This window comes from Fukomys damarensis, unplaced genomic scaffold (genome assembly GCF_012274545.1).
Source record: "Fukomys damarensis isolate Sample0158 unplaced genomic scaffold, DMR_v1.0_HiC HiC_scaffold_35, whole genome shotgun sequence".
NCBI lineage: Eukaryota > Metazoa > Chordata > Mammalia > Rodentia > Bathyergidae > Fukomys > Fukomys damarensis.
The window spans coordinates 54,042,018-54,068,775 of NW_022900947.1; the positions used below are offsets into that span (position 1 = coordinate 54,042,018).

General features: G+C 35.4%; 1 protein-coding gene and 1 pseudogene across 2 annotated transcripts in view; one reads left to right on the forward strand and one right to left on the reverse strand.

Annotated features, from left to right (window-relative positions):
- Positions 1-345: 345 nt before the first annotated feature.
- Positions 346-26,758, forward strand: part of LOC104870591 (UDP-glucuronosyltransferase 2B31) — a 32,698-nt gene continuing 6,285 nt past the window's right edge. The window contains exons 1-5 of one of the 2 annotated variants that reach the window (XM_010636260.3): positions 346-1,087; positions 2,336-2,484; positions 14,339-14,470; positions 18,001-18,088; positions 18,738-18,957. In XM_010636260.3, the coding sequence (XP_010634562.1) occupies positions 364-1,087; positions 2,336-2,484; positions 14,339-14,470; positions 18,001-18,088; positions 18,738-18,957 (1,313 nt within the window). In that variant the 5' untranslated portion in view covers positions 346-363. The remainder of the gene's footprint in view (positions 1,088-2,335; positions 2,485-14,338; positions 14,471-18,000; positions 18,089-18,737; positions 18,958-26,758) is intronic. The other variant, XM_010636261.3, reaches the window with a different exon arrangement.
- Positions 21,190-24,531, reverse strand: LOC109118413 (annotated as a pseudogene).

Consider the following 26,758-nt stretch of genomic DNA (forward strand, 5'->3'; position numbering starts at 1 on the left):
AGTCGCTTCACTTGCCGTGGTTCTTTATTTTTTTTAAGTTGTCACTGTTGTTTACCTATGCCAAAATGTCTCATAGCACAAGGTGAATTGCAGATGTAAGGTCATCACACTACCTGTAAAACATTACTTATGATCCTGGATGAGTGGTTACACACCATCACCTAAAGGCGAGGTCATCCCACATTTGCTCTTTGCCCCAGCATCCACATACCTTGATTGTGTTTTTATGTATTTACTTTGGGGAGTACAAATTCTGTTTTAACTAAGTTACATTTTAACTACTTTACGATTTCTCCCTGGACACCAATCAGCAAGATCTTGCAGAGGGAACACAGGTTGAAAGGAAAGGCCATTCTCACCAGGATGTCCATGAAACTCACTGCTATTCTCCTGCTGCTTCAGCTGAGTAGTTACTTGGGTTCTGGGAGCTGTGGCAAAGTGCTGGTGTGGCCCATGGAATACAGCCACTGGATCAACTTAAAGACCATCCTGGATGTACTTGTCCAAAAGGGACATGAGGTGACTGTTTTGCGATCTTCAGTTTCAATTTCTTTGGATGTGGAGAAGGAATCTGCTATTAAATTTGAGACATATCCTACATCACTATGTAGAGATGATTGGGAGTATATCTTTACAGATGAACTCAGGAAATTGATTTATGAGCTACCAAAAGAATCAAAGTGGACATATTTTTCAATATTGCAAGAAATAATGTGGGTAGATTCTAGCTACATGGAAATTACTTGTAAAGAATTAGTTCTGAACAAGGAACTTATGTCAAAACTACAAGAACCAAGTTTTGATGTTCTTCTTGCAGATGCCTTCACTCCATGTGGTGAGCTGATTGCCGAGCTGCTGCATATACCCTTTGTGTACACTCACCGCTCATTTCCTGGCTACACGTATGAAAAGTACAGTGGAAAACTTCCATTCCCTCCTTCCTATGTGCCTGTAGCTCTCTCAGAATTAACTGATCAAATGACATTCATGGAGAGGGTAAAAAATATGATATATGTGCTTTATTTTGATTTTTGGTTCCAAGCATTTAATGAGAAGAAATGGAATCAGTTTTACAGTGAAGTATTAGGTAAGTTGTTTTCAGTTATTCTGAACTCCTAACTTTTCTGTAACTTTGATGGTCTGCTTGAAAGAAAACATCAGAGGAGTTCATCTTTTCTAATGTAATGATGAAATAAAGGTATAAAATACTCTATCAATTTCAAAATATTCTGGAAAAGGTGGTACTACACCCTGCATTATACAGGTCTGGCCATCACTTGCACAGAACACTTTAAGAATTCATACATCAATAATGCATAGATAGCACTGAGGATTTCATTAAGCATATAAATACTTTTCAAGCATTTTATTATCCATGTTGTTTCATCTCTGAAAACAGTAATTTTAAAATCCTCTATATGTCTTCATGAATATTTACATGTAAATTGAGAAATTTCCCATATTTGTGTGCCTAGATAGCATTTAAGAAATTGTTTCTCCTAATGTAGATTAATTTCTTCATTTACAAATTAAACTATATTGTTATTTTATTTGATGCTTTCCTCACACTTGGTAGATATACAGCCTCTATCCTAGACAGAGAGTATATATAGAAATTGAACTTTAACTGATTCCACTTTCCTTCTCCATCTGTTTAAAGATTTATATTTCTAAATTTTTCTAGCTCTTATTTGACAACATATTTGTATAATAACTAAATATTCTTAAGCTCTTAACATGAACCTAAAGTAGCTAGTAGTTACATATAATTTAGCCACGCTGAAAATTCTTAGTTCACAGAAAACCAAGGGTCAAAATTCCACTTTCTACATTTTACAAACCAAATGGAGTGTTCCCAAGAAAGATGTTTCTATGAGTAGTAAAAAATTAAATGATAAAGCAATTAAAATGTTTCTTTATATTTGTGTTGGTATTTAGGCAACTTTAGAAAGAATGCAAATATACATAAACTGGTTTACTTAGACATTTGTTTATGATTGTAAATGAACTGAGGTGAGTTATAGACCTAGACTGCTCTCACAAATATCTTGTGCAATGACTTTCATACATTGTAATATATATATATATGAGACTGGCAAATATGTGATACATGTACATTTGTAGATATTATGTACACATGAGATAGGTATGTGTATATACAACTGTACATATAAACATACATATAGAATCATAAATTGCTATCATCAAACACAGGCACTTTTAAACAGCTTCTGCTACACCATTGGAAAGTGTTTCAGAAAAAGACCTGGTGCATGCATATTCACCTGGCAGTCATCTCACATTCCATAGCTGTTGTGTCATTTTTCCTCTTCAGGAAGACCCACTACATTATCAGAGATAATGGGGAAAGCAGAAATGTGGCTCATTCGAACCTACTGGGATTTGGAATTCCCTCGCCCATCCTTACCCAATTTTGATTTTGTTGGAGGACTCCACTGCAAACCTGCCAAACCTCTGCCTAAGGTAAACATTGGTTCTGTTTGCTTCGCTCTTTCAGCAGGAAGTATGCCATGGCCTTCATTCAGAATATCTGACTCACAGTAACAAAGTTATAGGAAATGTGGAAATTAGACCTGCACACAGACACTCATACACATTTTTTCCTTCACAAGTAGCTGCATTTAATTTTTCTTGAAAATAAAGGCAAATTGGAGTATTTTGACACTGACAGTTAAACAAAGATATTACAGTATTAAACAGGTGAAAAAATAATCACTGTCCATCCAAACAGAATAGTAAGTGCCTAGCACACCTCACAGCAGATTGTTGGGTGCACAGAGAAACCAAATAGGCACAGTGTCATCCCCAAACTCCTCATTCTACTTGGGAAGACAGACTGTAAAGAAGTAATAGAGATTGTGTGGAAAATGTTAGAATGATGAAAGACCACAGATGCTTCCTGGTACAAGAACAATGTAGGAGACCTTAGGAAAATTGCCTTGGAGAACATGGCTCTACTCACCATGGCTGCTTAACAGCAGCTGAAAGAGAAAGTGGAGAGCACATATGCTGCACACTTAAATAATGCCTGTTAATTTCTGCCACTTGCATTTGAAATCTGCTCCCACTTAGTTCATAATTAGAAAAGGATTATTTAAGCATGTAGAACGGCATTCCTCATGGTGAAACATAAGAATATGTTAAATATCTCTTTTCATAAATAAAACCAAAAAAATTGTACTGAACTGTTAAATGACACCGAATGATTTTTAGAACATATTGTTCAGTCTTATTGGCAGCAATGTGAATTAACATCTTATTCAAAATTAAAATCCTTATATCTCTTTTTAAGCCAATTGTTGTGGCTACACATGCTGACTCACGATTCCAAAATTAAAATCAAGATACATAAAGGTCCATGAGATGCAAACTTATTTTTAAAGGACTTCTCCATTCATGTAAAGGGAAATGGGATCATCAGTGGAAGGGAAAAGAGAAGAGGTCAAAAGGAAGACAAGAGAAAAAATGAATAGAAACTGAATGATGGCACACATCTATCAAAATATCACACACTATTCCATCAATGTGTACGAGTATTAGGAATAAATTAACTTCTTAAAATGTAGTGCAAGAAGAAACCAAATTTTCATCTGTTTCCCCTTGCTTCATGACAAATTCTTGTGAAATCACATGCAGAAAAATAACTAAGGTGGCATAAGCAATACTTGTAGCAGTTATTCATAAAGGAAACATTGAAGCAATTTAGATACGTAATGTGGAGATATAAGGTAAAGCAAAGTAGAGAGTGCTAAATGACTATGATATAAACAAGCATGAAAACTGAGGAGCAAATGATTAATAAAATGAGATAATATTTACAGTCAGAGAAAAATGTATTCATAGTAGAATTACAATTTTCTGAATATACATAATATACATGCATTTATCTGTGTGTGTTGGGGATTAAACACAAAGCTTTTCCTATGCTTGGCAAGAGGTCTACCAGGACTACTCTCCCTACTCACATGTATGCGTTTTGTTTTATAAAGAGAATTAAAAAAGAATGAAAACATACAAATTTCTTTTATAGTTGTGTTTGGTAGGGATTCAACCCAGGGCTTTGTGCATGCTAAGCATGTACTGCACCACTGAATTATATCTCCAACTCTAAGAATGTACAAATTTCAAGCTGGGGAAATATTTACATAAGGATAGTCTCATTTATTCTTTTACATTTCAAACTTTTTCACACTTTGTAATGAGCTTTTTTGAAATTGATATGACTATTTTTCAGAGTATCATGATTCCATGTCAGTGATTAATCCTTAAAAAGTGGTTTACTAATTACTGTAGGGAAATGTTTTCTGCAGAATAAATGAAGAAAGTTTTTGATCAGAGTCCTTGTGAAGTACTTGAAGAAGTTTATAAGAAATGGTAATATTTGTTCTCACATTGTAGGTTGTATCTTAGCTCTCTTGCAGTGCAGAAGTTTTTTAAAATGGTGAGATTCCACTTGTTGATTCTTTGTGCTGCTTCCCGTGCTAGTGAGCATTTGTTCATAATGTATTTTCCTAAAACAAACTCTTCAAGAGTACTACCTAATTTATCTTCCAGCAAGGTTAGTGTTTCTATTTTAACATTTAAATCTTTAATCCACTTGGATTTTAGTCTAACCCATGGTGAAAGATGAGGGACTAGGGTTAATCTTTATCAAGTTGAACTCCAGTTTTTCCAACACTATTTATTGAAGAGGTTATCTTCCTCTTGTGAGGATGGTTGGCTCCTTTGTCAAGCATGAGGTAGATGAATATTTCTGGAATTGTTTCTGCATCTGCCATTCTGTTCCACTGATCCTCAGGTCTGTTTCTTTGCAAGTACCATGCTGTTTTATCACAGAGGCTTTGTAGTATAGTTTCAAGTTGGGGATTGTGATACTTGCTGTCATGTCTCTGTTACCTTCAATGGCTTTAGTATTCTAGGTCTCTTCTGGTTCCAAACGGATTTTTGGATTATTTTATCCAGTTCTGTGAAATATACTGTTGGAATTTCAATTGGAATTGCATTGAATCTGTATCACAGTTTTGGAATTATGGCCATTTTCACTATATTCATTCTTCCTACCCAGGAGCAAGGGATGTCTTTCATCTTCTTATATCCTCTTCAATCTATTTTTAGAGTGCTGTAGTTTTTATGATAGAGGTCCTTTGCTTCCTTCATTAGGTTGATTCCTAGGTATTTCTCTTTTTTTAGATGCTATTGTGAAAGGAACTGTTTCCCTGTTTTCTCTCTTAGTGTGTCTGTTATTTGTGTAGAAGAAGGCTTTTGTTTTTTGAGTGTTGATCTTGTATCAAGCTGCTGTGCTGAATCTGTCAATTAAGTCTAGAAGTCCTTTGGCAGATTGTTTTTTTGTCTTCTATGTAGAGTGTCATATTGTCAGCAAATAATGACACTTTAAATTCATTTACTATCTTTGTTGCATTAATTTCTTTCTCTTATATAATTGCTGTGGCTAATGTTTCCAGAATTATATTGAACAGGAGTGGTGATGGTGGACATCCTTGTTTTGTTCCTGACTTTATTGTAAAGATTTTCAGTTTTTACCACTCAGTATGAAGTTGGCTGTTGGTTTTTCATAGATAGCCTTCATCAAGTTGAGAAAAAAGACCATCTATCCAATTTTCTGCAGAGTCTTTTGTCCTTGACTCTATTAATATAGTGTATTGCATTTATTGACTTATGTATATTGAAACATATTTGCATCCCTGGGATAAATCTGACTTGATCAGGGTGTGTTATCTTGATGACCCTCTGTATTCTGCTTGCCAGTACTTTACTGAAGAATTTTGCATCCATGTTCATTTGGGAGATTGGCTGGTAGTTCTCTTTTCAGTTGAAAAGAGTAGTGGCAATAGTTCTTCTCTAAATGTCTGATAGAATTCAGCAGTGAATCCATCAGGACCTCAGCTTTTCTCTTTTGGTAAATTTTTAGTAACATTTTCAATTTCACTGATTGTCAATTTCACTCTAATTGGAGTATTTAGATTTTTTTCTACTTGATAATGAATATGTACTAGAAATCTGTCCATTTCTTCTATAATATCCATTTTATTAGAGTACAGGGTCTGGAAGTAGGTATTGAGATCTTCTGGACTTCTACTGGATCTGTTGTGACTTCACCTTTTTCATTTCTAATTTCATAGATTTTAGTCTTTTCTTTCCTTTTATGAAAAGAATGGCTAAGGGTTTATCAATTACATTTATTCTTTCAAAGAAGAAACTCTTCAATTCTTTGATTTTTTTTCATTACATTTTCTTAGTCTCCATTGCATTGATTTCTGCTCTGATCTTTATAATTTCCTCCCTTTTATGAGCTTTGGGTTTTTCTTGCTCTTATTTTTCTAGAAGCTTAATAGACAGCATTAGGTTGTTTATTTGAGTTTGCTCTGTTTTCCTAGTGTGGACATTCACTGCTCATAATTTCCCTTGTAGAACTGCATTCATTTTGTCCCATACATTCCTGTATGTTGTATTGGCATTGTCATTTATTTATAAAAACTGTCTAATTTCTTCTTTAATCTCCTCTATGACCCATTGGTTGTTTAGGAGTGTGTTATTCAGTTTCTCTGTGTTTGTGAAGTTGTGGCAGATTCTTATGTTATTGATCTCCAGCTTATTTGCACTATGGTCTGATAATATACAGGGTTGACTTCAATTCCTTTGCATTTATTTAAACATGTTCTATGATATAGTATGTGGTCCATTTTGGAGAATGACCTGTGTCAGAAGCTTGCTTTAGTTCTAGTATTTCATTGTTGATTTTTTTTTTTGTCAAGATGAACTGTCTAATTGTGACAGTGAGGTAGTAAAGTCACAACTACAATTGTCTTAGTGCTTATTTGGTATTTCATATCCCTTCATATTTGTTTTATATAGTTGGGGGCATTAGTCTGAGTTTTCAGAGAAGTCTTTGATTTCTTTTGTTATTTTGATTCCTAGGTATTTCATTTTTTTTAATGCTATAGTGAAAGAAGTTGTTTCTCCTGTTCCTCTTTCAGTAAGTTTGTTAATTGTGTACAGGAAAGCTATTGATTTTTTTGTGTTGACTTTGTACCCAACTAGTCTACTGAATTTGGTTATTAATTCTAGAAGACTTTTGGTGGAGTTCTTCAGGTCTTCTATATAGAGTATCATGTCATCTAAAAATAAAGGCAATTTAACTTCTTCTTTTCTTAACATAATTCCTTTTATTTCTTCCTCTTGTCTAATTGCTGTTGCTAATGTTTCCAGAACTATATTGAACAGGATTACTCATAGAGGACATTCTTGTCTTGTTCCTGATTTTAGCATGAAGGATTTCAGTTTTTGACCATGGCTTTTGGATTTTCATAGGTTGCTATTATCAGGTTGAGACAGAGGCCATCTATTCCAATTTCTGTAGGGTTTTTCTCATGAATGTGTGTTGGATTTTGTCAATTGCTTTCTCTGCATCTATTGAGATGACCATATGATTTTTGTCCTTGGTTCTGTAAATGCAGTGTATCAAATTATTGATTTATTTATGTACAACCATCTCTGCATCCCTGGGATGAATCCCACTTGGTCAGGGTGTATGATCTTTGTGATGATCTTCTGTGTTCTGTTTGCCAGTATCTTGTGGAGCACTTTTGTGTCTATTAGGGAGATAGGCCTATTGTTCTCTTTTCAATTGGTTGTTTCTTTGCTTTTGGCATCAAAGTGAGGCTTTCTTCCAGGAATGATTTCAGGAGTATTGCTTCCCTTCCAATTTCATTTAAGAGTTTAAACAGTAATGGAAATAGTTTTTCTCTAAATTTATTGAAGAATTCAGCACTAAAGATGTCAGGGCCCAGGCTTTTCTTCATTGATAAATTTTTAATTATGGTTTCAGTTTCATCAGTTGATATTGGTTTCTTCAGAATTTTTAGGTCTTCTTCATTCAACTTTGGTAATTCATATATATCTAGAAATCTGTTCATTTCTTCTTTCTTTTCTGTCTACTTGGCATATACATTCTCAAAGTAGGTATTGATGATCTTCTGGATTTCTGCTGGGTCCATTGTAATTTCACTCTTTTCATTCCTAATGGAATGGATGTGAGCCTTTTTTTCCCCATTTTTGATAAGGTTGGCTAGGGTTTGTCAATTCTGTTTATTCTTTCAAAGAGCCAACTCATTGCTTCATTGAGTTTTTATATCATTCCCTTAGTGTCCATTGCATTGATTTCTGCTCTAATCTTTATAATTTCATCCCTTGGATGAGCTTTGTCTTTGTCTTGCCCTTCTTTTTCTGGAAGCTTGAGTTTCAGCATCAGGTTGTTTATTTGACCTCACTGTTTTCCTAATATGAGTATTCACCGCTATGAATTTCTTTCATAAGATTGCTTTCATTATATGCCATAGATTCCAATATGTCTCATTTGCTTTGTCACTTAATTGTAGAAACTGTCTGTTTTCTACTTTAATTTCCTCTGTGACCAATTAGTTGTTCAGAAGGGTGTTGTTAAATTTCCATTAATTTATAAAATTCTTGTGATTTCTTTTGCTGTGGAACTCCAATTTAATCACAGCTTGATCTGACAAGAAACAGGATAACTGCAATTGTTTTGCATTCACTTAAACATATTTGCTGAGCAAGTATGTGTTCTACTTTGAAGAATGAACCATGTGCAGTTGAAAATAATATGTATTCTGATTTTGTGGGGTGGAATACTCTGTAAACATGTATTAAGTGTACTTGGTCAAGAGTTTCATTGAGTTCTAGAATTTCATTTTTTATATTTTGTCTAGTTGAACTATTGATTTGTCATAGTGGGGTACTGAGGTTTCCCACAACTCTTGTATTACTGCTAACTTAATTTTTTGTGTCCATTAATATTTGTTCTAAACAGTTGGTTGCATTTGTATTTGGTACATATATATTTATGATTTTTGTCTCTTCCTCTTGGATTGTTCCCTTTACAAGGATGTACTGACTTTTTTTGTCTCACTTATTAGTGTCAGTTTGAAATCTGATCTTCAAATAAGACAGCTACTACTTTTCTGTGGGTTCCTATAGCACAGAAAACTGTTTTCCACCCCTTAACTTTCAGTCTCTGAGTTTCTTGTTGAGTTGTGTTTCTTTTATTTGGTATATTGTAGGATCTTGACCCATTCTGACATTTTATTTCATTTGATTGTTAAATTGAGACCATTAACATTGATGGTTACAACTGATATACATTGACTTATCCTTGAAATGATAATTTCCTGTTATTTTATTCTCTGCCTTTGCATTTAATTTCTTGTTTTTCCTGGTGGATTCATTCTTCTGCTTTTCATGAGGTTGTACCACTCTTTGTCTTCTCCTAGGATATTGTTCAAAATTTTTAGAGTGCTGGTTTGGTATTCATAGATTTCCTCAGATGCTCTCTGTCATGAAAGGATCTTATTTCTCCATCCATTTTGAAAAGTAGTTTCGTAAGGTGCATCAATCTAGGTTAGAGTTTGTTTTCTTTTAGGGCTTGAAGTACTTTAGTCCAGCCTCTTGAGGGTTTGCATTGAGAAATCTTTTGTGATCTGATGGGCTTTCCTTTGTATGTGACTTGTTTCTTTTTTCGGCTTGTTGTATTTTGTTCTTGTATTGGGTTTTGGAATCTTGATACTGATATGTCTAGGTGTAGATTATTTTTCATCATGGCTAGTTGGACTCCTATATCTCTTACTTATCTGTATGTCAAATTCTTCTCCTATGCTTGGGAAATTTGTGTGTGTTTGTGTGTGGTACCAGTGATCAAACTTGGGTTCTTGCACATGCATGGCAGGAGGCAGAACCACTGAGCTTATTCCCCAGCTTGTCCCTTACTATTTTTAAGAAATCTTTGTTTTCCTGATCACTAATTGCAATCCTGTCTTCTTTAACTGGTATTCTGTCTTCACATTGGCTCCTTCTACTGTGTAAATGTGCAATGGAGTTTTTAATCTCCTGGATATTAATTTTCATCTGCTTTATGAATTCCATTTTTTTCCTATGCTGGGTATGTTTTTATGCTCCTCTATTTTTCTTTCCTTTGGTCTGTGTCTGCTCTAGAGTTATTAACACTGTATTTCACTATTGACACAATCTCTGTTTTTATCTGAGAAATGTTTTCTGATTTTTTTCCAGATCCTCTTTCATTGTCAGTTCAGGGAGTCCAGGTGGTTGAGTATCAGATTGTTCCACCTTCTTGCCCTTTGGGTTTGCCTTTGGTGATCTGGAAGTCTGGTTTTGAGTCCTCTCATTTCAACAGATGTATTCTGTGCATTTGTTGAAGTGGCTGTACTCACACAGAGTGCTTCCATCATCATCAACAAGCCTCAGAGAGGCCTTTTCTCAGCTGCTCAACATTGGGCCAATTCCTGGGTTCAGAATGATGGCCTTTTTGAATCCCTGAGTAGTGCTGTTATCCAGTCAGGGTTCTGGATGGGGCCTGTATACCCAAGCTCCTGGTGTCTATTTGCAGCCCTTCCTGGGCCCTGCACACCTATGCTGCTATTGTCCAGGTGGGCTTCTGGTGTGGCCTGTGTTCCTGTACAGCTCTTTTGCAGGTGGCCTTTGTGTGGTGCCTGAGCACCTAAGATGCTGGCCAGGAAATAGTAGATTGTAGAGTTTTTCATAAAGTCCACCTGACAAGAAAATGTTTCTGTGACACAGATAATTTTACTATTAGTTCATCATACTATGATTTCTTGTGTTCATTAACAGAACAAATGTAATAAGCTTCAAAGCATCATGTCAAAAGTGTATAAATACATTCTTAGGGAAAATAGTGTTTTAGTGATAAGCCTAATGAGAATTGGTCCTGTTCAGAGGTAGCAAGTGTATGACATGTATGTCAGAGATGACACTTTGTATCACTGAAAGCTCTAAAAGGTTTGCCATCAATGGTCTACTTATTTAATATGTGTACATGAATTGAATAACATAGCACATATATAAGGTATCTAGTTACCAAAAGGATTTTAGAAAATGGTTTTAGGGAAACATACGTAACAAATCTAGTTAATAATGTTTGTTTCCTGTTAAAGTAATGTGATTGGTAAATAGATTCATTCATAGGAAAATGGATATATATTGAAGATATACTCCTAAGTGAAATAAATAAGTCACACATGTGTAAATACCGAATAGTTTCTCTGGTGTGAACAATCTGCAATAATACATAAGATCCTAATAAGATTACTGACATTTAGAAATTGGAAGAAAGGATCTAAAGGAGTAGGGAAGGTGGGATGGGTAGGGGAAGGGTAACAAGGGAAAAGAAAAAAATGTGAGATAATGAAAAGATGAAAATAAAGTGTTTGTAGATGGGGAGGGGAGGAGGGGGTGAAGGGAGGGCAGGGGTAAGGGGAAAAAATGAGAATCAAGACTTGTCATGTAGAGGTACAAGATCCCAACAATGAATATAACTGTACTGTATCCCTAAAATGTACCAATAAACTCAATTAAAGCTGAAAAAATATATAAGTTCATAATATACTTAAAATTTTGACAAAAAACAATTAGTTTAATAAGAACATTAACATAAAACTAATTTTATTTACCAAAGATTTATTTTAATCATGAGAATATAAAAAGTATCATTCAATCTTTCTTAATTTCTGGGACTTGAGTTTTACTTTACTTATATAAGTAGTCATTTAACTCCAAATGTTTTGAATAGAAATTTGAATTCTATTGAGTTAATTAGTAATACCACTTGGAAGAGTGAAACTTTATGAGGCATTATTTATACAGAAACATTTAAGGGTTTCTTTCCTCCTCATGTGGCTGGCTTGTCTGATGGAAGATTGGGCTGCATTTTAGTATGAGGACACAGGTGACCTTCCTCCCTGTGAATGACTTCTGAGCCTATCTGGGTAAATAACATACTCAATAGGGCTCCAGTTGCATTGGGGGACCAATGAGTTGCTTTAAAGCCCTAGACTGACACTCCAGCAATGTAGGAACCCAAGGTGAAGTGGGAAGTGAAATGTGTGAGTGTAGTGAGGGAAAGACCTGAAAAGAATTTGATGGATGACATCTGAAAGGATGAACAGAGCTGAGGGGTAAATAAGTGTGGTAAAGGAAGAAGGAACAGAAGTGATGGGAAGGGAGGCAAGTTCTAGGAGCAGGTTTGGCCCTTCCTTAAATTTCCCTAAGTGGCCTTGAAGTTCCATATTGCTCATACAAAAATGACAGCTATGAGAAGAAAGCATGGGAGGTTGAAAAAGTGTAAAATAAATAGTTTGGGGTTTTTGTTTGTTTGTTTTTTGTTTTTTTGTTTTGTTTTGTTTTTGTACCAGGGATTGAACTAGGGTCCTTGAGCTTGCAAAGCAGGCACTGGAATCACTGAGCTAAATCCCCGGTGTAAAATGAAGAGTTTGAAAAAGAGTTCTAATTCTACTGAGATGTTCCTATGGGAAGTAAAAGAAGGCCTCATATCTAGTCAGCCAAACAGGGCATTTCAATCAAAGAAGCCTACAAATATAACCAGCTCATGTTTGCCAAAGACTCGTATTCATCCCCGTTATGCTGAGACACCTAGGAAACTAAACTTGCCCCTTTTTCTCTTAAATCTATCTCAGCTTATGGAGAAGAGTGTTATTCATAACAACGTCTGTCCTTGCCAACTTCAATAGAAAGTCTTCAAGAATAGTGGTACAGAAGTTTAATTCATTCATTAACAGCTATCCAACTAGTCAGAAGTGCAGAGAAAGATTTCAGAGATACCCACTTATGGTCCTTGGTGGGAGGCTCAGTACTCCAGTGATGAATTCTACCCTCTCTGAGTTTCACTACCCTATTGAAATTAAAAACAAAACAAAAAAAAAAACTTTTTTCTGACACTTACTGAAGACAGGTAGACATTATCTTGGAAGTCCATATTTAAATATACCAGTGCAACTGAAATTAGGTCAACACTCAATATAAGGAAAGGGTGCTTTATAGACAAGATCTTAGGGCAGGATTGTGGGAAGGAAATTACTAAGAGGAAATAAAAATCACAAGCTGGAGATTCTGATGTAATGAAGTAATTGTTAAAGAAAAATGTGGGAGATCAGATATCATTCAGACAGAGAATTTGAGGAACCTGAAAATTCAGTAAGGGTGATCAGGTTCTAGTGTTGGTGGATTTTTGCTAAGGCAAATTAAGAAGAATCTAAGTTAAAGTACAGTGGCTTCAAATGAAGAACTCAAAGAACAGTACCCATTCCCTGCATGCAGACAGAATGCCCTAAAGCCAAAACCTACATGACAAGTAATTTAAGAAAAAATAGACAGGAATTTGGTAAAGGAAAAAATCATTTTAATGAGGATGTATGGATCCAGTTCATCTCTTATAAAAACTCACAAAGATAGAGAAACACACACAAACACACACACACACACACACAAATAAACATAATAAAGGAAATTCATCTAATATGAGAAATCACTTTCCAATGAGACTGAGTGATGAGGTCTATTAAAAAACACAATACAAAAAACAGGGTAGAAATGGATAATAAGATTGAAGTTTAGCTTATGATCCAGTGATTCTGCTTCTGGAAATATCTTAAAATGGAAGGACAATATCTGTTAATGGAAGGATGCTGATGATCATAGCAGCTCTGTTCCTGACAATGAATAGACTGAAGCAACCTAGGTGTCTTTTAGCAGATTTATTGACAAAGTACATAAAGTTTGTACACACAGAAATATTCCTCCCTTGTAAACATAGCCAATTGAGACACACGCCTCATTTAATAATTATTTTCTTCCGAGGTCGAAAATGGCCATCTATTCTGGTCCTGGTAGTAGCAATATTCATAGTAGGCCCTATGAGTTAGCCTCAGAAAACATGCTGAGCTCAGTCCACTGTTTTCTCTGTTCCAGCGTCTGTGAATATTACTGGGTTTGAGAGTATTGGAGTCTCCTTCTGGGGGTGGTTTCTAAATTCTGTCTATCCTGAGCAAACATGACATTAAATTAATTAAAAATAGCCCTTCAAAATATAAGAGACATATTATGTGAATCCAGTTCTATGTAGTATTTAAATTAGGCAAATTAGTATTAATAGAAATAAGTATGGTGACCAAAGTTCTGGTAAAAAAGTAAGGAGGATTTCTTGAATTTGATAATTTTTCATTTTTGAAAGATGAAAATACTTTGGAGTTTTCAAAAACAGTGTATTACTCACACACTTGCGTGCGCGCACACACACACACACACACACACACACATATATATATACATATAACTTTTTATAAAAGCCACTACTGTAATTATTGCTGGAACTACATAGTTTCCTTTCCTCAACAGTACTTTCAATGTTGTGGGCTGGTGTTGTTCTTCTCTGATGGACCCAATCCTGTCTTTGCAGGAAATGGAAGACTTTGTGCAGAGCTCTGGGGAACATGGTGTTGTGCTGTTTTCTCTGGGGTCAATGGTTGGGAATGTGACAGAAGAAAGAGCCAATGTAATTGCATGGGCCCTTGCTCAGATTCCACAAAAGGTGAGATAAAGTGCTTCAGTGGTGGATAACTACTAACTAATGAGGCTGTAAATAGTCTGATTACAGAAACTTCCATGGTGAGAGATGCACCTTCATGATTTTGCTCATGTAAGCCATAAACCACTTCTAAAACAAAGATGTCTGCCATATGCTGATAGGGTACACAGGGTGCTTTGTATAACATTGTGATTAGTTAGACTTTCATTTAAAAAGTGTATTGTGAATTAAGTCTAGAAGTTTTTTGGTGGAGTTTTTTGGATCTTCAATGTAGAGTATCATATCATCAGCAAATAATGATAGTTTAACTTCTTCCTTTCCTATCTTTATTGCTTTAATTTCTTTCTCTTGTCTAATTGCTCTGGCTAATGTTTCCAGAACTATATTGAAGAGAAGTGGCGATAGTGGGCATCCTTGTCTTGTTCCTGATTTTAACATGAAGGTTTTCAGTTTTTGGCCATTCAATATGATGTTGGCTGATGGTTTTTCATAAATAGCCTTTATTAAATTGAGGTATAGACCATCTATTCCAATTTTTTGCAGGGTTTTTATCATGAATGGGTGTTGAATTTTATCAAATGCTTTTTCTGCATCTATTGAGAGGATCATATGGTTTTTGTCCTTGAGTTGTGGTTTTTCTATAAAATGGAATATTACTCAGCCATAAAGAGCGAGAGAATAGATTCATTCATAGGAAAATGGATACATATTGAAGATATACTCCTAAGTGAAATAAATAAGTCCCACATGTGTAAATACTGAATAGTTTCCCTGGTGTGAATATTCTGCAACAATGCATAAGATTCTAATAAGATTCCTGACATTTAGAAATGGGAGGAAAGGAGCTAAAGGTGTAGGGAAGGTGTGATACGTAGGGGAAGAACAAAAAGGGAAAAGAAAAAAATGTGAGAGAATGAAAAGATGAAAATAAAGTGTTTGTAGATGGGGAGGGGAGGAGGGGGTGAAGGGAGGGCAGAGGTAAGGGGAAAAAAATGAGAATCAAGACTTGCCATGTAAAGGTACATGATCCCAACAATGAATGTAACTGTACTGTATCCCTAAATGTACCAATAAACTCAATTAAAAAAAAAAAAGTGTATTGTGAACTTGGTTTTAGAGTGGTATTGCAGGAAGAGACACAGAAATCATCAAATTCTGTCCTATTGTTTCTTCATTTTCCTTCCAAGATTATTAAGGACATGTGTATACTACAGAACTTATCAGAATCTGATTAAATTTTAATGAATCAAAACAGCAGGACAATAAAAATAAGCAAGTATTACCTAGTCAGATGTGCATTACTCAGGAGCATCACCTCTGTGAATTAATGCTCCCATAAATACTGGAAAGGGCCTATCCATAATGCTGTTCTTGGTGCTATTCAGAAAAAGGATGAGAATGACATCAAGAATGAAGACTAAGAATAACTGTCAATCTGGTTGGCTTGGGAGCTACCCAGGAGATTGGTAAATGGCACTCTCATATGTGTGTGAGTAGATAGTGGAGGCATGACCTTGGGTCACGGTCTCTTGGCCCTTCTCTCTGGCACTGTTCCCTTGCTCTGCTTCCAAGCCACCATAAGCTAAGCAGTTTTGCTCTGCTGTGCTCTTACCCTGTGATGTTTTTCCAATGGAGTTAGCCAATCATGGATGGAATCTACTGGAATCAGGAGCCAGATAAATGTCTTTTCCTTCAGCTGTGGGTATTGAATACTTTATCTGAGCTACAGGGAAGCTGCCCACTACAGAAAAGTGGTACCAGGCAAATGGGATCATTGTTGTGACTATATCAATGTGGTTTGGAAGCTACTGAAACTGATTTGTCAGAAAATGTTGGAAAGGATTCTCCAATCATTTCAGGATAGGGAAGCCCAGGATACTGTGAGTAGTGCCTGACTGGAGATTCTGCTCGGAGATGAGAAGATCACAGTGCTAATAGGAAGGATAGTCAGCAAATGAGCTCTTGAGAGGACAGTGTTTGGAGCTTTTGCTTTCTAATGAAGCAGAATGTAGAGTGCAGTCTGGGGAGTCAGGGCACCTAGGACTGGGGAACATCTGCTAACGAGAGTCATAGGCAGTATGAGGAAACCTAACCAGAGAGAGGCTACATGGACTGCAACCAGCAAGGGAATAGGAATGCGGCTCTTCAAGTCCATTGGAATTCACACATCATCATCATGTATCCTGGATGTCAGACCTCAAGCACCAGGTCTTAATGTTTGCTCTATTGAGTTTCAGGCTTGCTTTTGTCTGATGCTTTCCTGTCTTGCTAATTTTGTCCCTTGGAATGAAATACTTATGCTGAAACACTAAACCATGGGATCACATAACCAATATTATTGTATAGGGGTTCACAAATAAGATGTTCTTTGAGTCTCAGAGGAGATTTTTGCTTGCATTTCTGAGCAATGCCATATCTCTTGAGACTTTGGGAAAGGACTATCAAATTTTCAGTTTTACACAGCATAGTTGTATCATGTTAGGCACAATTATGACCTGAGTATTGACTTTCTTTTGATATTAAGTATGTCTTAAGGAGATTTACTTGAGTATCAAATAGAAAAGGAGTAGAATGTCAATGTTAAGTTTAATTGTCACCCTGTTTGTATCATTAACTGCAGAGGGCCAGTGAAACATGCATATTAATGTTTGTAGAAATGTCCCAAAGGAATTTTTGGGAGTACTTTATCTGATTCATGACCCTTCCTCATTGGCACTATTTCTCTCCCTTGCTTTCCAGACAACAACATTAAAAAATTTTGTTCTGCCATGCCCTTCTTCTTTGATATTTCTTACTAGGACCAGCCAATCATGAATTAAATGTACTGAAAATATGATCCAAATAAACTTTTTTTTCTAGGCTGTGGGTGTCACATTCTTTGACTTTGTCCTACTAAGGAGAAAGCTATCAAATATCGCAACTCAGAGTGAAAGTACCAAGCGAATCAACTTAGAGAAAATGAATCTAAACTTAGAGAAAGTGAAATCTCAATCTACTATGGTTTTCCCCTGCAATATCTTAAAGAGGAATATGCAAGAGAAAGGATCAACTCTATGAATTAAAAATATAGTTTTTATTTCCAAACATTAATATAGTAACATGAAGTAAATAATTATAAATACACTTCCTCAAATAGTACTTTAAAATGGCAGCTTGATATTTACACTTCAGAATTAGTATAAAATATAGATTCTTCAGTGTGTAATCAGATTTTCATAGATTGTTGCACTATATCTATAGCAACTATTTCTGATATATATATTAAATATATATATAAAATATTTATGAATTCCTCAAAGATTCAATTTATGAGCTATTGAGGCTGTATAACCCAATTAAATACAAACTAAACAGATGAAAAGTATGCATTCTATGTACATTACCAATTTAGTAGTTATCATTATCATCTCTAGTTCTCATTATCTGTCACATGATAGGTGTTTAATTATGTCATTTCTTAAACTCTTTAACCTTTATTTGTGCTATAATTTAAAATTAGATTAAAATAATTGGAGGTTTTCTTACCCAAAAAGGTGATATGGAGATTTGATGGCAAGAAACCAGATACCCTGGGACCCAACACTCAGCTGTACAAATGGATTCCTCAGAATGACCTTCTTGGTGAGACTCTGCAGAACAAATCCTGAAACATAAGAAACAGACAAATGACAAGATAACAGATTGGCAGGAAATAAATGTACTGAAAATTTACTATGAACAATGCAAAAGCTTCCTATCAATTTTACATTTATGTTCCTGTCTTAGGGGAAACTTATAAAGAACTATTGGCATTTTATTACACACAGTAACAGTCTTTATGATCAATCGCTTCTCACCTTGGCTTTATGTCTTCTCTCTAGTACCTCATACTTATCCTTTTGAGTACTACTTCAAATTTAACTGAAAACTAAAACACCATCTTTACTTGTATCTTGAAACTCAGGAGCTTTACTGTGTCTTTAGGAGAACACACGCTCTCACCGCACTGCCTATGTTTTCACATGCTATTTCCTTCTTCCCAGGATATGTTATTTCTTTTGTCCACCTGGAAACTTTTGTTTTACTTTATCAAGACTCAATTCACACACCACCTATTCCTTGAAACCTTCATTTACCTCTCCATGGATTGAACACTTTTAACATAGTTTTGTGGTTATAATAATGAATTACCTAGAAAAGACTTCATCTCTTAGTGCCTTATATTATAATTTCTTTATTTATTTTTAAGATTTTTAATCAATAATTTTTCTTAAATTCTCCCAAATCCTAGGTCATCCAAAAACCAAAGTCTTTGTAACTCATGGTGGAACCAATGGCATCTATGAGGCGATCTACCATGGGGTCCCTATGGTGGGCATTCCTCTCTTTTATGATCAAGCTGATAACATTGTTCACATGAAGGCAAAGGGTGCAGCCATTAGATTGGATTTCATCACAATGACAAGAACAGATTTGCTCAATGCATTGGAGACCGTCATCGATGATCCTTCGTGAGTACAAATTGTATCTATTAGGCAGTTTCATGGATCAGGCATCTTGAAAAGAAAAATAGATTTCATCTTACTTTTAGCCTAAATTTTGAAAATTGAAATGATTTAAATACTATGAAGTGGGCTTTTACTCTCAAGCATTTATTTGTTTTTTAATATTTAAAAAATGTTTCCTTTTTATTTAGACATAAAACACCTGTAGCGTACAAGCTAATTTAAAATTATATAGTGTTTTCACAAATCAATTACCTGTGAGTGTATTTTTAAGCACTGAACATAGCAAGATATTCCACAGGTAGACTCAAACTGTCCACCAGCACTTCATGAGTTACACAAATTTTACTACTTCATTGAGTTACACAAATTTGAAAGTTATGCCCAGAACTTAGTTTCCTAAATTAGGAAAACAATTTAAATAATGGGTCACCATGAATAAATATTAGTTTTATGTCATTGGATTTCTCATCTGAAATATATATCAATACCATTCAGAGCAATGTTAATACATCCAGTCCAAAAAAATAAAAGTAAAAAAAGTCACAAGCTGAAATAATGTAGATGATCAGAAATTTCCATTTATAAGAATAAATGCTGTGTTTAATGACCTACTATAGCCAAAAGAACAGTTCACTGAGAGAAAATTTAGGAAATTCTTTGTGTACTTTATGAAAATTTGAAACTATACATAAAAAGAACTAATAAGTCATTTTAAACACTTAACATCATGTATTCTGAACCACATGGTTGTTATAATTCATTGTTTGTTACACAGCACCAATACCCATGATATATCTTACAACTACAAAATCAGAGAAGACAAACATCATTTCCTTTATGAATATTGACAAAGTAATAATTTTTCATTTGAAAAAAATGTCTACATGGATGTAGCCAAATGACTTCATTTAGGAAACTATCAGCACAAAGAAGAAGGAAGAAGCACTTTCTCTGCAACAGTATTACTTCAATCTTGCTGCACCAGGTTTCAACCTCAACTTCTGTAGCTTTCTTTTTCTTTCTTGTTGCTTTTTTATATCCTAAAAGGTTCACAATCATTTTAAGAGCTGCAGGCTACAACAGCAAAATTTTTTGACTGTTAAAAAAATAATTTGTAAACAAAAGAAGAAAAAAATATAGTGTATGACTTACTGTAGGAAGTTAAAAACATCTCAAAGATTTCAGACCAAAATTTACCTTTGTATTTTTAACTCCATGTGTATCTGCTCTGTTTCTTCAAAATTTTCTCAATTTTCATAGCCTATAAATGTATGTCAGCCAATATAGTATCTAACAATATGAAATTGTTTAATTCCACAATATCTTAATTTTACTATATTAAGAATGACAAATTACTCTCTAGCCAGTTCTTCTATTAACTAGCAGGCTCATCAGAATGAAGCAGGGCATTTTCTGTCCATCCACCTAGTTAAGTACACAGTCAGTAGAAAGAGAGACACAATTCCTCTTCCAAGTCCTCTTTAACTGAAACTTGCTTTTGATATGTGAAATCTTCTCATTCAGAGTAACTGGGCACCAGGCACTGCAGGAGATAAGGGTCACTTGTTCAGTCTCAAATGTCTGGTTAGGCAGCTGCAAGACAAGTTTTCAAAAGCAAATGTGAGAAGTGACACAAATAACTTTAACCATGATTTCAAAGGGATTTTAAAATACAGTCCTGACCTGATATATTTTGTCAGCATTTTAGTGTTATAAGTGGTAAAATTTAAGATGTTGAATTTTACCTTTTAAAAAAAAAACAGGAAGAATGTTAGTAGCAAAAAATATATATATACACACAAACACACACACACACACACACACACACAAGAAGCAGTAGCAGACAGGTTATTCAAACTAAAATTAAAAAGCAAACATATAAAGAAAAGGCAAATACAAAAAGTACAGTCCTATAAGGTACAGTCAGCTTGGCTCAGAGAAGACTAAATTTAAGAAACAAATGATGAACTGTGTAATAAATAAGGCCACAGTGTAAACTGTCACTTTCCCTCCTAAAATGCCAAAATTGAACTCTAGATGTGTTGGGAAGCAGCAGAGTTCACAAGAAGATTGAGTAGGACACAGCTGTACAGGCAGGTGTCATTTATGCAATTTTTAAAAAGTTATTATTCTACAATACCAAGGGAGTAGAGATTAGTCACTGAATGAGGGTTTGATACTGTGTCCTCTTCATGCTTCAGTTATTTTTCAGTACTTGTGAACATGCATACATGTTTACACTTGTTTGCCTCCACCGCCTTGCGGTGCTACTGTCTGGCTGTTCTGCACAAATGCTCCCCCTCCACAAATTGCACTTGGATGAGTTGGAGACACTGCTGGACACCTCACAAGATGGATAGGCTTAACAGTTTGTGCAGAATGCCCTCTTCTGGTCATGCTCTTTGGCCTGACTGCTTCCTTTATGTGCTCTACTTCTAGCTGCTTGCATTAGTGATCACAAGGTGCATTTTCTATGGCTTCTTTCAGTACTGCCTCTGAAGTTTTCACTCTTTGGGCTGCAGCTGCCAGTAGCTTCTCCATTGTAGAAAGTTCACAGTGAAGATCTGCATTGTCACATACCAACAGTGCGCCTTCATGAATTGTTTGAGATGTTTTTCTTTCAAGAAAGGAAATTTTCTGCTTTTGAGCAGCATTGCCTCCAGTATCATCAGAATTAATCTCGGCACATTTTTTAATTCTGATAACCACATCCTGGACAGAGTTTGCACAGATTGTGCTAACTTTGAAGTTCCTTTGCCAGTGTCTCTTCCAAACCCTTAAATTGTTGTCATGCCTTTTCTTGTCTGTCTTGCATAATTTTAAGTTCATGTAGTTTTCCATTCTTTTCCTGATCTGCAGCTTTCAGCTTCTCATGTTCTACTCTTAATGCTCTTGCTCTAACATCATTTCTGACTTAGGTCTTGAAGAGCAATTATAAGTTTTTCTCTTGCAACAAGGTCATCTCTCAAACTACTGATTTGTTTTTGACGAGTTTCCCTGTAAACTTGCATCTGCTGTTCAACAGTGTGCTTAACTTCATTTGCAGAATAAATCTTATTTAGGTTTTCTATTTCCATTTCATAAGCCTTTTCTTGGGCTCAAAACGTTGGACAACCTCTTCACTGAGAGAATTGACAGATTCCTCCAGCTGTCTTTTATTTTGCTCCACATTTTGAAGACAGTCAATGATTTGATGTTGGCTTCCTGCTGAGAAGAACTATGAAGCAGGCACACTACTAACTCCTTTTCATTTTCTTTCATCTTTTCCTCTTAGTTTGTGTGCTTTCTATTTGTAGCACTTTACCATTGTTTTGACTTCCGACTTCATCTTGCTAATGTACAGCCTTGTAAAGAGTGAATTCTTCATCCATTGTTCCACTTTCCTCAGGCTGCTTTACATTGTTTCCCACAGCAATTTCTATTTCTGCAATGTCTTTCAGTAAAGATGCCATCATCTGAGCTGATCTTTTTTTTTTGGTGGTTAGTCATTTCCTTCAATTTCTGAAGCTTAGCATCTGCACTCACAAAAGTTGCCAATTTCTGGGCTTGGGATTTAGTTCAGTGGTTGTGCCTCATGCTTTGCAAGTGGAAAGTCCCAAGTTTGATCCCTGTTATCAAAAAAACAAAAGTTTCCAATTTCTGATTTGATTCATCACTCATCACTGAATAATTCATGTTGTTTAGTTTTATCTTCAACTTCCTGAGAATTCTGATCATAACTGGTAGCAAGTTCCTTAAGGCATGTAAAATTTCATTATTTCTCCTTGAAAAGCATCATTTTCCACTTGAAGGCAATTCAGCTTAATTTGTATACTGTTTTGATCTCTTCTGGTAAATACCAGAAGCTCTACCTGATCCAACATTTCATCTTCAATTTCTCTAATAATTGGCTATGCTGGTTAATGTCTTCATCCTCATCAATAAGTTGTCTGTACAATTTAGTAATTTCTTCTTCATACTTTCTTCTTTCATCATCGATGAAACTTCCAGTGGCTCCAATCATGGCTGCTGGTTTATCAATGGAAATAGTAACTTCTTTAGCCACTTTGAAAGCAACCAAAATTGGCTTTCTCTTTGTCAAATTGTACATCAGTGGACACTGTCTCTCCATTATTCCACCCACTGAGTTCATTTTCAAGCCATTGAATGGTGTTCCACATGGTCTTATTTTTTTCCTTTCTTTTTCATATTTCTTTTTTTCAGCTTTAATTGAGTTCATTGGTACATTTTAGGGATACAGTACAGTTACATTCATTATTGGGATCTTGTACCTCTACATGTCTTGATTCTCATTTTTTCCCCTTACCCCTGCCCTCCCTTCACTCCCTCCTCCCCTGCCCATCTACAAACACTTTATTTTCATCTTTTCATTATCTCACATTTTTTTCTTTTCCCTTATTACCCTTCTCCTACCCATCCCACCTTCCCTACACCTTTTAGCTCCTTTCTTCCCATTTCTAAATGTCAGTAATCTTATTAGGATCTTATGTATTATTGCAGATTATTCACTCCTAGGAAATTATTTGGTATTTACACATGTGTGATTTATTTATTTCACTTAGGAATATATCTTCAATATGTATCCATTTTCCTATGAATGAATCTATTCATATTTCTTTTTTCACTGTTCTGCAGTTAACTCTACACTCAAGAAACTTGTGTTCTTATTGTTTTGGCTCTTTGACCCAGTAGGAGTGTAGATTTTGTTTCAGACTCATTACATGATAGTGGGAAGCAGCAAATTAAAATAATGGTTCAGAGTTACCACTTAATGAGTCCTGCAGAAGTTTTGTCCTTTTATTATCTCCATATGGAAAGAAATGACATTAGCAAGAGCAGGAACTGACTTGGAGAATGTTTTTAGCATCACGCAGCTCAGCAGCTTAGCTCCAGTTTTACTAACATTTTCACTACCAGCTAAATCTAGCAGATAAACCATTCCACTCAGCTTTAGTTCTGCTTGTGTGTTTTCTTATTTTGCATTAATAAACAATTTATGGTCACTTCTAGAGCTATGTTCATTTATATTTGTAACTGTTACATGTCTGTTTTGTTTTTCCTTCATCTATGGTAGCCATAACTTTATCTGGAATACACAATGTTCTGTGACCTTTACCTAGGGAACTCAATTTTTGCCTTCTTGAGCTAAAAGATTGGTCTTTGAAACATCTGATACATCCCTTATCCAAATAGATTTCAAACTATGAAACCTTAATATTAAATTGCAAATTTTCATCCACAGAGTACTAAATTTCAAAAATTATGCACAATTCTTGGATAATTCTCATGCCTTCTGGATCATGAAGTTGACCCTCCATCGTTTGTGTTACCAGAGGATGTTTGTCCATATGCAAATACTGCTCCATTGTGTCCTTTGGTACACATTTAACAATCTTCTCTGCACAATCATTTTGTACTTCTTCATGCAATGTGTTACACTGGAATACCAGATCACGACCCTGTCGTCTCCCTAGAACTTGGCACACACTTATCACTGCAGTTCTGCCCTACTCCTTGAGGGCTCTAAAGCTGTGACACACTTCTGTGTTTCTGTTTCATTGGCTCCACTCTCTTCATGTTGATCTCTCTGCTCCTCATTGCTCAGTCTTAGTAGAAGCATGGCTGGGCCCGAGGCTCCTCCTCCATCCAGAGCTCAGGCCCAGTCCAAAGTCAGCCAGGCAAGGACACTCACCTCATTCCTTTTCCATCATGGCAGCCATGCTCTCCCTTGTGTGCCTCACTTCTGCTTAGTCATGGCAGCCAAGTTGGGCTGCAGGTCAGAGCCTCCACTTTTCCACAGCCGGATTGGGAGATTCTCCTGCTCAGTAGTGGCCTCTGCTTCCTCTTTCAAACCACCGGCTGTGTTGCATGCCAGGCTTACCTGTAGTTGACCAGCCCTTGATTTTCAGCTGCAAATTGATATGATAAATCTACCTCTTGGCCAGTGATTGGTAAATTAATTCTAACACATTTAAAAATATTTACTATGTACTTAAATGTCATGAATATATTTCTATTAATATGACAGAATCCATAAGTGAAAAGAATAATAAAGTTGAAGAAATATGATAAATTTTTTCAAGCAATACCAAATTTTCTGAAACTAGTAATCTTTTTCTTAAATTTTACACAAGTCACTCCAAATTAATCTCTTCCTTTAAATTGTAGGTAAAAAGAAAGTTGAAAAATACATGAATATTCTCACTGGAACTATGTTGTTCCACTTCCCATGAGGCTTTTTGTTTTTTTTCCCCATGTTTGAACATTCATAAGCACCCCATTTCTGTCTACTGCTGAATAATATAATTTAACATAATAGCTCTCATTTTATACATCCATTTATTAAATCATGAAATTGTGGGGTACCACTTCTGATTAGACTCAAAGCCCAGAAACATAGGGACATTTGTGGTCACTGAAGAACAGGCCTCCACTATCAGGGGATTGTGCACAGTTAATTAAAAATGACCCCACACACTCAACCAGGCATGCCCCACATGGGTCTACAATGGCTCCCATTCCCCATGATAATAGACTATATAACTGTTGTAAACTATAGAACACTGTAGCTTTTTAGTAACTGTTTTGCTGAAGGAATAAAGACAAGCAGCTCTTGAGATTTAGAGCCCTGGCTCTGCTCTGCTCTGATGCTGCCTTACTCTGAAAAATGGCTCTGATAAATGGGCAATTGATTAACTCACTTATGATGGATGAATGTGCTAACTAACCCCTCTACAGGTGCCCCAGAGAGGCTCCACATTGATGAAACTATTTTTAGTATGATGAACACAGCTATGCATGTTTTAACTTGAATACATGTTTTACTTCTTTTGTATAGTTTCAAGGAATAGAATTACTGCCTCACATGAGAACTTCATGTTAATGAGTAAAGTCTATCTGTTTTCCAAACAAAGTTCAGCATTTTGCAATCTAACAATCAGTGTAGGAGGCTTCCAACTTTTCCACATTGTTACTAAAATTTATGATCTAAGTTTCTCATTCAAGGAGGCAAAATGTGCTATCGTCTTTGGATTTCAATTTTTATTTCACTTACAAATAGAAGTAATAAATTGTTTCCACATACTTACTACATATTCATATTTATTCTTTGATGAGATGACTATTCAATCCCCATCATTTTTCCTAATAGGCTGTCTACTTATTGTCTTCTAAGAAATCTCTATGTAATGTGAATCTAAACCCATATTCAGATATATAATATGCAGATATTTTCTTACATTCTAAATGCAAGGATTCATCTCATTCTTCCTGATGAAGTTTAAAACACAAAAGTTTAATACTAATCAATTGTACTTTCAATAATCAAAATTCCCAATACTGCAACAGAAATGATGCTATACAATTTTCAGTGCTTAGCATTTCTAACATGGTCAACATTCTGTTTCTTGGTACATTTCAGGTATACCGTACAGTTACATTCATCATTGGAATCTTGCACCTTTACATGACAGGTCTTGATTATAATTTTTCCCCCATACCCCTGCCCTCCCTTCACCTCCTCCACCCTCGCCAATTTACAAAGACTTTGTTTCCAGTTTTTCATATTCTCCTTTTCTTTCCCTTATTTCATTTCCCCTACCCTTCCCCCTTATCCTATACTTTTAGCCCTTTTATTCCTATTTCACAGCATCAGTTATACCATTTAAATCTTATTTACACTTTTAGTGTTTCACACCAGAGAAACTATTTGGTATTTATGCATGTGTGACTAATTTATTTCACTTAAGACTATGACCTCAATAAGCATCTATTTTCCTATGAATGACTATTTTCTCTTTCTTTA